This window comes from Auxenochlorella protothecoides (genome assembly GCF_000733215.1).
Source record: "Auxenochlorella protothecoides strain 0710 unplaced genomic scaffold scaffold18, whole genome shotgun sequence".
NCBI lineage: Eukaryota > Viridiplantae > Chlorophyta > Trebouxiophyceae > Chlorellales > Chlorellaceae > Auxenochlorella > Auxenochlorella protothecoides.
The window spans coordinates 293,640-307,557 of NW_011934213.1; the positions used below are offsets into that span (position 1 = coordinate 293,640).

Consider the following 13,918-nt stretch of genomic DNA (forward strand, 5'->3'; position numbering starts at 1 on the left):
GCAGGATCAGGGCATTCGGCTGCGTCTGCGCATTCCCCAGACCGTGCTCTTCCGCCTGGGCACCCCCATTGCCTGGCTGTCCACAGACAGGGTGAGTGATGAAAATGGGCGATCCTTGGCGTTGCTTTCTACCTGGCGGAACACATATCCATATGGGCAAAGACACGCACCTTGAGGCACCAGAAGTTGCATGCATGCAGGATGGCATCATCCAGTCACAGCAGCCCTCCCGGCTCAGCATGGAGGAGATCGTCCGGCACTTCCTCAAGTGCTCCCCGGATCCAGACGCACCATACGTGGCTGTGGCGAGGGGTGCGGATGGGGTCCCCCGCCTCCTCAGCAGGGCTGCGCTGGGGACGCTGGCTGACTCGCTGGGCCGCCTGGGCATCAACGCCCCCTACATGCTGCAGGTGCGGGGGCGTAGGGATTGATGCGTGGTGCCTTCTTTTGGTGCGAGGTCGCCGCCTGTGCTGCGGTAGTACACACACACACAGCCTACCCTCTCAGCAAGGGCTGGCCCCCGCTGCCTCCCTCCGCAATGGCCTGGCCAGGTCCCCCCACCCCATGCTGTGGCCAAACAATCCGCCCCCCCCGGAAGAACATCCACCCCATCCAATACCTCATTCCAACCCCCTCGCCTGCCCTCCCCCACCCAGGCCCACTTCCAGCCCCTGCTGGACCTGCGCTACATCACCACCTACAACAACGACGGCACCTGCACCTCCTGCCATACGCACCAGCGTCGCTTCAGCCTGCGGTATAGCCCTCCCCCCGGCGGCGCTTGGGCCGCCCCCGCCCCCGACGATCCCCCCAGGGACCCCACCGAGGGCTCTGACCGGGGCCTAGGGCCCGTTGACCCCGCCCTGAAAATGACCGCCCGCCGCACCGTGCAGCACCTGGCGCAGTACTGCCAGAGGGCGCACGGTGCCTCCCTGCGCTCCCTGGTCTGCGAGTTCGCACGGGACGCGACGGGCGCGCTGTGCCTGCTGGGTGTCCTGCGTGCCGACTGGGCGTCCAGCACGGCAGGTCGGGCGGTGCGCGTCATGCGTGCAGCTGATGAGGGGGACCCGGGCTTGGGACGCTGTTCTGGGCACGCTGGCCTCTGTCCCGGACAGACCCTGATCTTCTCCACCACCTCTCCTCCCAGGTCGTGGCGGCGAGCCCTGGGCGTCGGCCAACTTCCTGCCGGCTACCGCGGAGGCCTCCTGGGAGGGGGAGCCCGAGATCGCGGCCTTTCGGCCGCCGACAGTGCCGCCGCCTGGCAGTCGGGGGGACCAGAGTCGTGCAGAGGCGCTGGGCAAGGCGTGGGCGGCCGAACTGGGCAGGCAGGACATGGCAGAGCCCGCGCTTTCCCCAGGGCTGGATGGCGGCAGCCCTGGTGTGTCGGGGCTGCAGCGGGATAGGTGAGCTGCGTCGGGGGGGGGGCAAATCTGCCCATAATGCATGGCAGCTGGGTTGTTGCACACGGTGGATCACGCTCAGATCCTGCAAGCTTTGGCGGCCTGCCTGGCGGGGCCGCGCTGTGCTGGACCCATGGTAGCTGCTGGTCAAGATGCCCCAGTGCTACCAGGCTCCTCTTGTCCTTCCCACCCCTGAAACAAGCAGGGCCCGGCAGACCCGCCGCCTGCTGCCCTACTCCATGGTCAAGGGTGGGGCGGTGCTGACCTCCCACCTCACCCGCCAACTTGTGGGCGTGGTGGACGACCTGGCGGCCAAGTCGGAGCTGGCCGAGCGGCTGGTGGAGGAGATCAGGGCGCTGCAGCACGACCGGCACGTCACCACGCAGGCCTTTGACACGCTGACCACCAACCTGCAGGCCGACCTTGAGGCCGCCAGATCACAGTGAGAGGAAATTCTACCTTGTGTGTGGGGGGGGAATGCTGCTGGCTGGGTTTTGCAGAGGGAGACAGGGTTAGGGAGGGGTTACCTGTGTAGAGTGAGACCCTGCTTGCCTGTACGTGCATCGTTGTCAATGTGCGCACGGGGCGCCATTGGAAGTCAGCAGACATGCTTGCAGACGAACTTACCTCCCTGGTGAATCCCAGCTCAGACCACCAGACCACCCTACTTTCAAACCGATTCACTGATCGCCAGGGTGGGGGAGCTGGTACAGGAGCGGGAAGCCCTCTCCTCCCAGCTGGAGACGGCCAAGGTGGTGGGTGCGGCGGCGGCCGCCGCCCGGGATGACCTCAGGGCCCAGCTGCAGAGCGAGCGGGGCGTGGTACTGCAGGCGCTGCGGGAGGCGGAGCGCGCCCAGCGTGGGGCCGAGGAGGAGGCGGTGCGCGCCCGGGCGGAGGCCGCAGAAGCCCAGCGCCTGCTCAGGCATGCAGCGCGGTGATTGAGTTTGACAAAGGGGAGAGGGGTTGGGGTCAGAAACCGCGCGGCGCAGCACTCTTTCCCCACAGAATTCGCACCGCAGTGCAACTTCTGCAGTGCTCCTTGGAGGAAAGACGCGTACGGTCATCGTTCTTTGCAGTGAGGGTTCTGCCAATTCATGCCCATGGCCCCATTTTATCCCCCACCCTTGTCTTGCTCCACCCTGCCCTCAAGATCACCAATCTCCTCTCTTCACTCCTGCCCCGCCCCAAAACGCACAGGGAGGAGAGAATCGGTGTGGATGCGATGAAGCGGCAGGCAGTGCTGTACCACACCGCCCTGACCTCGGCGGGGCTGGCCCACATGGTGTCGGGGGACGGGAATGCGAGCTTCCTCCGCGCCAACCAATTATCGGCCGAGGCAGCGAGGCCAGAGGTCCGCTTCTGGCAGGTCCTCCAGTTCCTGGACCCCCAGCTTCAGCTGCAGGCCGACCACCACGGCGAGCGCTACTCCCTGACTCAGCTGCTTCACACCTGGCAGGTGGGTGTCTTGGAGTGGGTTGAAAGGGGGGAACACAGCGCGCCTGCCCTGAATCTTGCCGAGCAGGACATGCAAGATGTGGACCGACGGCGTGGCTATCAGTTACCATCTTATAGTCAGAATGCACACAATTCAAACACCCACCCCTTCTCACAAAGCACAGGCGGACCTGCACTCGGTTTTCCTCAACTACTGCCTGTATGACCGCGAGTTTGCCAAGGCATGGCCGCCCCAGCTGGGAATCCAGGGCTGGACCGCATTCCTGAAAGAGTCAGGGGTTTCCACCTCCACAGCCAAGCCTGGCGCAGAGAATGCGACGGGAGAGGCCGCCCTGGAGCTGTTCTCGAGGCTGGCAGAGGGACAGGGCAGTTGTGAGGAGCCCGGCGGGTCGGCGGAGCCTGGCACGGATGCTCTAGCTCAGCAGGGCGCAGAGCCTTCCCCCGTCACGGCCTCTGCGTCTGCTGTACCACCTTTGCCCTCGGCAGAGCCTGCCAGGCTGGGCTTCCAGCTGTTTTGCGTGGCTCTGGTCCGCCTAGCACGCTTGCTGAGCGAGGCGCGGCAGCCGCCGCAGCCTGTTGCCGCTGCATCCCTCACAGTGAGTCACAGATGGCGTGCACGTTTGATGTGCACCTTACTTTATCTCAGGTTCGGCAAGAGTTCTGTTCGATGTTTCCTCATACCCCGGCTGCCCTTTCTTCCCCCATTTATACACTTGCCAGGAGCTGACCAGGCAGGTGCTGACCCCGATCCTTGCCAAAGCGGGCCGGTTGGCCTGCAAGACGCTGGCAACGCCGACAAGAACCGGCAAGGGGAGGCGAGACGTTGCAGGGAAGGGGCGGCCAACTCAAAGAGCAGGCAAACTGTAAACCAAGTTTATGTTTCTGCTGTGCCAGGCCACAGCAATATGGAAAAATGCTCCTGTACAAAAAGATGCCATCCTGCGCTTCAGGACACTGTGACGTCTGGAACTCGGGGGTTTTACAGTCTGCGAAATCAAAACTCCTCCCGCTTGCAGCAAGCATTCAATGTATGGACTGAGGGATGGTTCCCATGCTACGCCCGTGCTGAGCCCCTGACACGTATTGTGTTTTTCCCATCGCTGTGACGGAAACCTCTCGAGTGATGCGACGACGATAGTTAACAATACATCAAGTATCCTGTAAATTCCTAACATTCATCCGTGATCGGATTGGCGAGATCATGGCAAAATCATGTAGGAAGGTATTCGCGGTGCTGGGAGCCATCTGTCTAGCCTCGCATGTCCTCTCGGTGCAGGCTCTGTACGATGCATCCAGTTCAGTCAAGGTTCTGAATGCCGCAAAACTCTCGAAAGCCCTCGACACTCGTGGGGTCCTGCTCGTGGAGTTCTTCGCGCCATGGGTGAGCGGAGACAGCTCTGTCTATTTATTGCAGTCTGTGTTCTTGCCTACGATAATGAAGAGATTTAAACCGCCTGCAGCACCAATCCTCACAATCATACAACATGCAGTGTGGACACTGCAAGAACCTGAAGCCCGAGTGGTGAGTTTGGCAGTGGGGGATCCTGGCATGTGGGTGCTCCAACAATCATGAACATCCAAACAAGAGCAACCCCGCCTGCTACCCTGTCTGAGCATCCAGGGAGAGGGCAGCGACTGCCCTGAATGGCATGCTGACCGTGGCAGCCGTGGATGTGGACTCTGAGAAGGATCTGGGGGCGGAGTACAAGATCCAGGGCTTCCCCACCATCAAGCTCCTGGTCTCCCGGGGTCAAGGCAAGCCCGCCCGCGCTGTGGAGTACAAGGGCGGCCGCACGGCGGCAGAAATCGTGTCCTGGGCCATGCAGCAGGCCGCCAAGGTGGCTGACAAGCGGCTGGGCGGCGGCGATGGAGCCTCCGGCGGCCCAAAGCAGGGCGCCAGTGCCAGGGCGAGCGCCAACGCCAAGGCTGGCCAGGCCCCAGAGGAGCCTGGGTTTTACAAGGGCACAGGTGGAAGGGCTGATGCACTGCAAGAAGTTGCACTTGCGGGTGGCTGGGTGGGTGACAACCCTGTGCACGGCTTGGGGTTGTGCCAGCTTTCTTTTATTGCACAAGGCGTGCGTCCCTCGCTTGACCTCACACCTCGCGCTCACCTTCTCCCCTGCTAGACGTCGTGGAGCTGACGGATGATACCTTCCACAAGGCACTGTCAGAGTCTGGCACGCCGTTTTTCGTCGAGTTTTATGCCCCATGGGTGAGTCTATTCCGCATCAAGCCCCTTGGCTCCTCAAAGCAGTGCTGGGTTGGACCTGATGCTGATGGGTGAGCTAGCCTTGTCCTTGGAAAAGACACCGTCCATCGGAGGCCCTGTGCGCCAGGCTGGCCAGAGCCAGCCCATGGCCGCCGTGGCCATGTGTGCGGGGTGTGGTCCCCGTGCCTCTCATGTCCATCAGACGGCGGAGCCATGCATGATCAAGGGCCATGCACACCCCTTCCTCGCAGTGTGGCCACTGCAAGGCGCTGAAGGCGGACTGGATCGACCTGGCGCGCAGGCTGAGCGGCAAGGTGGGCGTCGCCGCCGTCGACTGCACCGTCTCCAAGCAGACCTGCGCGGAGTTTGGCATCCAGGGTGAGGCTGGGCGAGGGGGATCGACCCCGGGACGCGAGGGGCGCGTGGAGATCCCGGGGTGGACCATGCAGCCTGGTCTGGCTGGGCCCTCGTCTCACGAGGGACCGGGGCCGGAGCACCAGACCGCATCAAACTCAAGGCCATGGGGCCACTCACCTCATTCTCTTCCTCCCCCCCCCCCCCCCCCCACGGCTTCCCCACCATCAATTGGTTTGCCACTGGGGAGTCCCAGGCCGAGGCGTACCAGGGTGCCAGGGACGCAGGTGCCCTGGAGGCCTTTGCGCTGGCTCGCTGGGCAGCCACGGCCCCGCCCCCGGAGGTGAGGAGGCGGTGTGTGAGGAGGGCGTGATGACAGCTTGCTCGCCCCCAGTCTGGGTGACTGCGATTGTCGGGCGGACTCGAGCGCTCAGCCCGCCCCCCTCCTGGGCATGTTGGCTGGCGCCTTGGAATGCTGATGGTCCATGCCCCCTCCCTGACCGCAGGTGAAGGAGCTGGTGGACCAGCACATCTGGGAGGAGGCCTGTGTCGGCCACCCAGCAGGTTGATGTCTCGGCACGCATGAGAGAGGGGTGGTGGTCTGGACGGGTGCGCAGCCTTGGATGCACAGCCCCTTCCCTTTGGCTCTGCAACCCCTGGGAGGATTGCAGTGAGGCGATTCCCAATCCCCCGCGCCCACACACACGCGTGCAGAGGAGGACGCGGGCGTGCCCGAGCTCAAGGCGAAGCAGCTGTGTGTGATCGCCTTCCTCCCCGACATCCTGGACTCGGGCGCTGCTGGGCGCAACGACGCCATCGAGGTGGGCGACCTGTGGGTCCGTGGGGGGGCAGTGCAGTGATGAGTTGTGCGTGCATGCCCCGAGGATGAGTGGGGCACATGGTGCTGAGGAGAGGGCTCGGCGCATGCACCCACACCCTTGCATGGCCATGTGCGCTGCAATGCAGCCGCAGAGCAGTTGCCACACCTCGCCACCCACAGGCGCTCAAGACTCTGGCGGAGAAGTTCAAGGACAGGCCCTTCTCCTTCCTGTGGGCGGCCGGGGGGTCACAGCCAGCCCTGGAGGCCAACTTTGGGATCGGGTGAGTGGCAGGGACGGAGGCTGTGGAGAGGAGGGGCAGGGAGGTTGGGGGGCATCGCCGGCTCAGGAGGGTAAAAGTCAGGGGAGGGTGGGCAAGTGTTTTCGACCCCATGCGGCACATTGTTGCCCCCTTGTCAGACTCTGCCCACATCCTTCTGGGACCTTGCATGCCCGTGACTCCATGCCCTGGCTCACCTGCGCCCAGCATTGGCCTTTTGCATGCACACGCCGTCCACACCTGAGATGCATGCCTCGACCGATCGACATGCCGCCGCCTCCCATCTGCTGTGCATCCCAACCCCACTGAACGAGCTCCTCACCAATCTCACCCCACAGGGGGTACGGCTACCCCGCGCTCGTCGCGGTCAACCCGGCCAAGGGCAAGTTCTCCAGCCTGCGCAGCGCCTTTGAGGCCGCTAATGTCCTGGAGTTCATCAACTCGGTGCGGACGGGGCAGGAGCGGGTGGAGCCTGTCACCGGCGCCCTGGCTGCCCTGACCACAACCGACCCCTGGGATGGGAAGGAGGGGGTCCTGGAGGTGGAGGAAGAGTTTTCACTGGAGGACCTCATGGGCAAGGAGGAGCTGTGAGGGGTGCGGAGGAGGAGCGAGGCGGGCCTGCGGCAGCGCAGGCCAGAGCAGACCTTGGTGCTTGCCTTGCGAAGATGAGTGGTTGCACCACTTTGACTTCTCGCCATGCGATGAGCGCTCCAGTCACTGAGGCGGACCAGTCGGAAACGCCGGCCCGAGGGCATACATGTTGGCATGTCTTCTCATGACCCAGGAACAGAAGCTTCGGTACTGGCATGCCTGAACAAGGGTCACCCAACATAAAGTCAGTGTGCTTGCTTGCGCATTACGCATACAAACACACTTGGCAGAGCTGAGCCAATCTGATGCTTCCTTGTGTGCCGAGGCCCCCGCACCCACAACCTTCGTCTCCCTCCTCCCCCTTCCCTCCCTCCCCCGTTTCCTCTCTGTTGTGTGAGGGCACGCGCTTTCTCTTGCAGCTTCAAAATATCAGTGTTCTTCTTCTCCTTGCAAGCAGGCTTCCAAAAAAAGGGGATGGCTCGGTCGGTCACCCCTTGTTCCCGGCCTTCATCTGCCGAGTCTGCACCGTGGTCTTGTACTGGCCCTGTGCAAAGGGATGGTGGGGAATGCTCTCGTCAGTTGGTGAGATGTCGGAGGGAGATCCGACAACCGTCTGGCCCAGCCACTGCCCCAGTGCATGTGCGCGACTGCGTGTTGCTCCCATCCCGGCATCTCAAGGCCCCCCATGCCACCCCACCCGACGCTCACCCGGGAGTTGGGCAGGCGCCCCTCCTTGAGCTCCTTCTCGTACCCCGCGTACTCGTTGCTGTCCTTGAGGGCGCCCTCCTTGAGCAGGAGCCTGAAACCCGGGTCCAGGATGTACCAGGCCACGCCGCCGCCAAAGAGGGCGGCCACGACCACGGGCAGGGTCAGCACGCGGAAGTCGACGCCCTCGGCGCTGGGCAGCGCCAGGGGGGCGGCGGCCGGGGCGTTGGACCCCGTGGCACTGCCGGCGGCGGGGCTCTTCGCCGCGGGGGCGGGGTCGGGCGTGGCCAGGTTGCGCACCTCGGGCTTGTACAGGATGACGCGCGCGTCGGCGGGGGCGGGCTGCAGGGGGAGGGCCGGCAGCGTCAGCAGCAGCGCAGCCGCGGCGGTGGCGGACGCCAGGGACTTAGCACCTTGCAGCAGCTTGGCAACGACATCTGCACGGAATCGAGGAGGGTGTGAGCCGGGTGATGATGAGAATGAGGTGCTGCCAGAATGGGGTCAAGCCAACCTGAGGGCTGCCAGCCACCCGGATGCAGACAGAAATGCAGCAGTACTGGGGGGAATGCGGATTCATTCCAGACTGGAGTATAAACTACGGGCCATGCATGCTGTCGTGGGCAGGGGCAGGGGCTAGCCTCGCGTCCGACCCTCCTGGACCCCTCAAACTCGCCGGGTCCATGGGATGCGGAGGGGATCGGGGCCCTCCTGGATCGCGTCCGGTGACTGGAGCAGGGCGCGACGAAGGGGCGAATCTGCAGGGCTCGCATCGTGCAAGGCTTTCAAGTGGTGGCAATGAGCTGCAAGGGCGCAACAGTGTGTGTGGATCATCGGTGGTGAGGCTCACATTTCTTTCATGGCGCTCCCCGGACGCTGCCCCCGGGACGCATGGAGCCGTGCCCCCAGTACAATACATGGAGAGACTCTGGCACAAGGGGACCAGCCCTGGATCAGAAATGAACCGCGTTTTCAACAAAAACTCAGAGGGGTTGTTCTGAATCTTGGTTTGTCTAGGGCAAGGCCAAAAATGTGGATTTCACTACTCATAATACTGTACTGGGCACGGAGCTGGAGCTAGGGCGAAGGCGTGGCGATAAGACCACCACGCATGCTGCCCCTTGCTCTGAACGAGGACCGACTTCCATCGTCTTCGGGTGCCTTAATAATATTCATTCAAACATACCTTAGTTTTACCTCACGCAGCTTGGCAGCATGGGTCCTGCCCTGTCGACACTGGTGCGTGTGTGGGTCGGTGTCCCTTCCCTATGCGTGGTGGCCTCAGGTGTTCCCGACTCCCAGGAAGCACGCTGATCTGCCAATCAATATGTGGAGAGTCTCACTATGATCCATGCACTCATCAGTCTGATCTCGCACCCCACCTCCCACCGCCAGGCTGCCTCGATAGCGGTGCCTCTTGCGGGAGGCACCCTGATCGGTCTCGCCCTGAAGGATGAGACCCGCGGCGTCTGGTACAAGACCCTGAAGAAGGTAAGCATCCGTTTGGGTGCAGGTGGATGTGGTTGGCCACACGATGGAGGTAGTCCTGGGCAATCTTGCAAGCATCAGCTCCCCCCAGCAGGGCATGTCGCCATGCATCCTCATCTCCCCCTCCCCCCTCCCCACCTTCCTCCAGCCCTCCTGGAACCCCCCTGCCTGGGTGTTTGGTCCCGTGTGGACGGCTTTGTACTCCGCCATGGGCTACGCCTCCTGGCGGGTGTGGCAGGCGGGCGGGGGACAGCTTCCCCTGGGCCTCTACGCCGCGCAGCTGGCGCTGAACTTTGCCTGGTCCCCGCTTTTCTTCGGGGCCAAGGCCTTGGGTGTGGCCGCCGTGGACATCACCGCCCTGGTGGGGATGGTGGCGGCCACCATCTACGAGTTCCAGAAGGTGGACCCTGTCGCCGCGCAGCTGCTCTACCCCTACCTCGCCTGGGTGACGTTTGCCGCCGCCCTCAACTACAATCTCGCCGCCAACAACCCCTCGGGCCAGGTACGTATCTATGTGGAATGAAAAACATGGGGCCTGGTGTACCTGGGGGAAGATGGCTGCGTGATCATTGAAGACCCAAAACCATCCCCCCAATTGCTCCTCTCAGGCACCCCCCGACCCCAAGGTCATCTGAAGGAGGAGCAGCAGAGCCCTCACGCCATGGGCACAGGAATCGGATGTAGAGGGGCAAACGGGACACCAGGCGATACCACTCTGCATTGTAAATGCCTTGACAAGTTCATGTTCTGTAATCTAATTCGAATCACGGGCGTCCATGCAAGCTACTCTGATGTCAGGGAAGCTTCTAGTCAGGAGAAGGAGTTGCTTCGCAGGGTGGTTTGTGCATTGTCCTTCAGGCATGGGGAAGTGGGAACCACTATGTACCGCAGTGATGACCATGAAAGGTGGACACTGTGTTAGATCCTGACACCTGCACCCTCCCTCCCTGGAATCCACAGTCCAGTCAGCGACTGAACCCCACTGCATTCCCTCATGACCAGATCTTACCGAGTGACATTGTCAGACTGGCAGGTTCTTCACACCATGGAAAAGCATCAGTGAGAACTTCCGAATTTGCACAGTGAAAGTATGCCAACAGTGCAAGGAAAGTCTTGGTGGTCGAGCGAAGCGGTAGGGGGACCGAAAAGACGCCATGGCGTACTGCGCCCCAGCGTCACCATAAAATCCTACTTCCTTCCTCAATCCACCTTGGGCGGGTTGCGCTGGCGGAAAGCGTACGTCAGTGCAGCGGCAAAGGCCGAGAAAGCAAAGTAGGGAAGCAGCAGGGTGCTGGCTGCAGGGTCCACCTTGCGGAACTCGACGATGGTGGCAGCCAAGACAACCAGCAGAGCTGTTGATACACAGTGAGGAAAGGGGTGGGGAGTTGGTGGAGGAGTCAAGATTGCCAGGAGAGGAATTTGCAAGACTCCTTTCCGCACATACACTGGAAAATATCATGCCCCCAATCCTGCCACGGATAACATCACTGCAAGGAGCTCACCTGTGATGTCATAAGACGCAGCACGCAGATCGTGTGCCTGTAGAGCAAAGCGTAGGAAGGGGCTTGTCTATCGGTGATACCATCACATTGTGACGCCGACTTCTTCCCTCCCCAGGGTCTGATCTTCTCACAGGATCCTGGACAAGACTTGATACGGTTGATCCTTCCCATTGCCTGCCCGACGCACCTTGAACATGAGGGGTTGCCAGGCCAGGTTCAGGACCAGCTGCAGGGTGTACAGCCCCATGGCCAGGGGAGGAGCACCGGCCTGCCACACCCTGTAGGCAGCGAAGCCCATCAGGGTGTACAGGACACTCCATGCCGGGCCGAAGAAGAGGACGGGAGGGGTCCACGAAGGCTTCTGCAGCTTGGGGTACCAGTCCTTGATGTCTGGGGCGGACCAGATTCCCAGGGCCTGCCCGGCGCCGAGAGGCACGCCGACGGCCACAGCCTGTCACACGGACAGAGATTTGAACGTGGTGTTGCAGCGAGGGGCTGTGCACTCAAGTGCCACGCAGCGCATGCACCATCGAGCCCTCCCCTCGCCCATGGTGTCCCACCAGAGCCGTGAGGTTGGTCATCCTGCCCCGAGGCCGGTCGGAGGATACCCTGGAGGGTCTTTGGGGTGGAAAGTAGGATGAGAAGAACGAGAATGCGCGGCTTCCGAACATGGCGACAATGTAAGTGTGATGCTCGTCATGGCGATGGTTGAGTTGATCGTCGGGAGGGGGAAAGAGCCACATTCCTCGCAGCTCCCGACATCGGGCGAGCAGAGAACTTTCAGAACTGCACCCGAGTTGTAATTAAAATCATATATGTCCAACTTATCACCTTGCTCTGGTCAAGAGCAGTTTTTTGGCCATGCCGCATTTATTGTACGCAATCATATTGTCTGTCAGTACTCTTTGACAAGTTTCTGCATGCAACCCTGGCAATGGGTCCAGGCTTTCCAAAGAGATGGTGGTGTTAAATAACACCAGTTGTTCTAGATTTGAAATGTGCTGAGCGACTACTCGTCCTTCTTGCCGGTCTTCTTGGGCAGGAGCACCGACTGGATGTTGGGGAGCACACCGCCCTCGGCGATGGTCACGCCGGCGAGCAGCTTGGACAGCTCCTCGTCGTTGCGGACCGCCAGCTGGATGTGGCGGGGCACGATGCGGGTCTTCTTGTTGTCGCGAGCGGCGTTGCCGGCCAGCTCGAGCACCTCGGCCGCCAGGTACTCCAGGACAGCTGCCAGGTACACGGGGGCACCGGCACCGATGCGCTCTGTGATTGGAGCGGAGGGGTAGGAGGGTCAATAACGGACAGCTTGCAAGTCTGTGTCTCGGACAGAATGAACCAACGACACATGCACTCACCAGCGTAGCGGCCGTTCTTCAGGTAGCGGGCGATACGCCCGACGGGGAACTGCAGGCCCGCCTTGGAGGACTTGCTCACGGCCTTGCTGCCGGAGGTCTTTCCCTTGCCGCGTCCAGACATGATTGCAGAGTTTTTGGTGTGTGGGAAGATTGAAGACTTTGGGATCGGGAGGATTTTGTGTTCTGGTTGGTCAATGTCCTTCGCCTTTATACTCCGAGCGCGTTGTTAGTTTTTGGTCGCGCAGACCGATCCGGTGGGTCATTTCAAGTCCTGACGCACGGATAGGTGTGCAATGAGGTTGGTATATATCCACGAAGACCGTCTTTTGAAACATCAAACCTTCAAGTTCCCCTGCCTTATTCCTCAACCAGCAACCAAAACTCCAAAAATGGCTCCCGTCGCCAGCAAGAAGCCCGTGTCGGCCAAGAAGCCCGTCGCGGCGAAGAAGCCCGCGGGCGACAAGAAGAAGACCAGCAAGAAGAGCGTGGAGAGCTACAAGCTCTACATCTTCAAGGTGCTCAAGCAGGTCCACCCCGACACCGGCATCTCCTCCAAGGCCATCACCATCCTGAACTCGTTCATCGTGGACCAGTTCGACAAGATCGCCACCCAGGCCTCCCAGCTGTCCCGCGTGAACAAGAAGCCCACGCTGACCAGCCGCGAGATCCAGACCGCCGTGCGCCTGGTGCTGCCCGGCGAGCTTGCCAAGCACGCCGTGTCCGAGGGCACCAAGGCCGTGACCAAGTTCACCTCCGCCTAAGCGGTCGGCCTCGACCCACCAACCCCACTGGTGTTATTCAACACCACCTTTTTGGAAACTCAAAAGTTACTGATTTGCCAGCAGTGTTGTGAAAATAAACCCTGGGGCAGAAACTTTCGTGTTATGCCATCAAGTGTAAGAGGTTTTAGTTTTGCTGAACATTGAGCAGGTCTCCCGCAGATGGGGGACCATACGGTCTTAGAATCACAGCACACAAGATCTGGTTTGGGCAGGCAAACTTTCACTGGGCGACTCATAGTGTACACAGCCACACAGAAGGTACAAGGAGTCTCGTTAAATTGAGTGGGCTCAGAACAACTCATTGCGGCCTTCTCTAGAGTGACGATCAACAAATAATATAGAGTGACGATCAACAAATTATGCTGTACTTGCTCTGTTATCGAATCTCTACACATCAAACTCCTCGTTTCCAGTGAAGGTGGTGTTTAATAACACCAGGTGGTGGGTGGATGGCTTGACGTAGTGGACCTTGCTACATTCAAGCGCGCTCGCCACGGATGCGGCGGGCCAGCTGGATGTCCTTGGGCTGGATGGTCACGCGCTTGGCGTGGATGGCAGCCAGGTTGGTGTCCTCGAACAGGCCGACCAGGTAGGCCTCGGCGGCCTCCTGCAGGGCCAGCACGGCGGAGGACTGGAAGCGCAGGTCGGTCTTGAAGTCCTGGGCGATCTCGCGGACCAGGCGCTGGAAGGGCAGCTTGCGGATCAGCAGCTCCGTGGACTTCTGGTACTTGCGGATCTCGCGCAGGGCGACGGTTCCGGGCCTGTAGCGGTGAGGCTTCTTCACTCCTCCCGTCGCGGGGGCGGACTTGCGAGCGGCCTTGGTGGCCAGCTGCTTGCGGGGGGCCTTGCCACCGGTGGACTTACGGGCGGTCTGCTTGGTGCGAGCCATTGTTCTTGATGTGTTTTGATGTTGAAGGATTTTGGAGGCTGGAAGATTTTGTGGGAGTGCGGTCCCGTCGCGTGGATTTATGCTGTCGCC

At 61.4% G+C, this 13,918-nt stretch overlaps 8 protein-coding genes across 8 annotated transcripts; 3 read left to right on the forward strand and 5 right to left on the reverse strand.

Moving 5' to 3' along the window:
• Nucleotides 1-239: 239 nt before the first annotated feature.
• F751_1759 (Protein disulfide-isomerase like 2-2) lies at nt 240-7,107 on the forward strand (the record flags this gene model as incomplete). Its single annotated transcript, XM_011399466.1, has 16 exons — nt 240-410; nt 657-1,026; nt 1,148-1,403; nt 1,606-1,842; nt 2,095-2,334; nt 2,598-2,856; nt 3,020-3,451; nt 4,346-4,377; nt 4,477-4,823; nt 4,982-5,067; nt 5,316-5,442; nt 5,565-5,761; nt 5,925-5,982; nt 6,133-6,239; nt 6,419-6,519; nt 6,855-7,107. 16 exons carry the CDS (start codon nt 240-242, stop codon nt 7,105-7,107), a joined length of 3,273 nt encoding a protein of 1,090 aa, XP_011397768.1.
• Nucleotides 5,055-5,279, reverse strand: F751_1760 (hypothetical protein; the record flags this gene model as incomplete). The annotated part of the gene is made up of 1 exon (XM_011399467.1): nt 5,055-5,279. The coding sequence occupies one exon, from the start codon at nt 5,277-5,279 to the stop codon at nt 5,055-5,057; it is 225 nt and encodes a 74-aa protein (XP_011397769.1).
• A 487-nt stretch (nt 7,108-7,594) lies between the features above and the next one.
• Nucleotides 7,595-8,389, reverse strand: F751_1761 (hypothetical protein; the record flags this gene model as incomplete). Its single annotated transcript, XM_011399468.1, has 3 exons — nt 7,595-7,651; nt 7,816-8,118; nt 8,324-8,389. 3 exons carry the CDS (start codon nt 8,387-8,389, stop codon nt 7,595-7,597), a joined length of 426 nt encoding a protein of 141 aa, XP_011397770.1.
• A 764-nt stretch (nt 8,390-9,153) lies between these two features.
• Nucleotides 9,154-9,932, forward strand: F751_1762 (Translocator protein; the record flags this gene model as incomplete). The annotated part of the gene is made up of 3 exons (XM_011399469.1): nt 9,154-9,300; nt 9,446-9,799; nt 9,906-9,932. The coding sequence occupies 3 exons, from the start codon at nt 9,154-9,156 to the stop codon at nt 9,930-9,932; spliced, it is 528 nt and encodes a 175-aa protein (XP_011397771.1).
• Nucleotides 9,933-10,497: 565 nt separating this feature from the next.
• On the reverse strand, nt 10,498-11,470 carry F751_1763 (Translocator protein; the record flags this gene model as incomplete). The annotated part of the gene is made up of 4 exons (XM_011399470.1): nt 10,498-10,649; nt 10,800-10,836; nt 10,987-11,250; nt 11,360-11,470. 4 exons carry the CDS (start codon nt 11,468-11,470, stop codon nt 10,498-10,500), a joined length of 564 nt encoding a protein of 187 aa, XP_011397772.1.
• Nucleotides 11,471-11,808: 338 nt separating this feature from the next.
• F751_1764 (Histone H2A) lies at nt 11,809-12,278 on the reverse strand (the record flags this gene model as incomplete). Its single annotated transcript, XM_011399471.1, has 2 exons — nt 11,809-12,065; nt 12,158-12,278. The coding sequence occupies 2 exons, from the start codon at nt 12,276-12,278 to the stop codon at nt 11,809-11,811; spliced, it is 378 nt and encodes a 125-aa protein (XP_011397773.1).
• Nucleotides 12,279-12,546: 268 nt separating this feature from the next.
• F751_1765 (Histone H2B.5) lies at nt 12,547-12,918 on the forward strand (the record flags this gene model as incomplete). Its single annotated transcript, XM_011399472.1, has 1 exon — nt 12,547-12,918. The coding sequence occupies one exon, from the start codon at nt 12,547-12,549 to the stop codon at nt 12,916-12,918; it is 372 nt and encodes a 123-aa protein (XP_011397774.1).
• A 499-nt stretch (nt 12,919-13,417) lies between these two features.
• F751_1766 (Histone H3.1) lies at nt 13,418-13,828 on the reverse strand (the record flags this gene model as incomplete). The annotated part of the gene is made up of 1 exon (XM_011399473.1): nt 13,418-13,828. One exon carries the CDS (start codon nt 13,826-13,828, stop codon nt 13,418-13,420), a length of 411 nt encoding a protein of 136 aa, XP_011397775.1.
• Between the last annotated feature and the right edge of the window lie 90 nt (nt 13,829-13,918).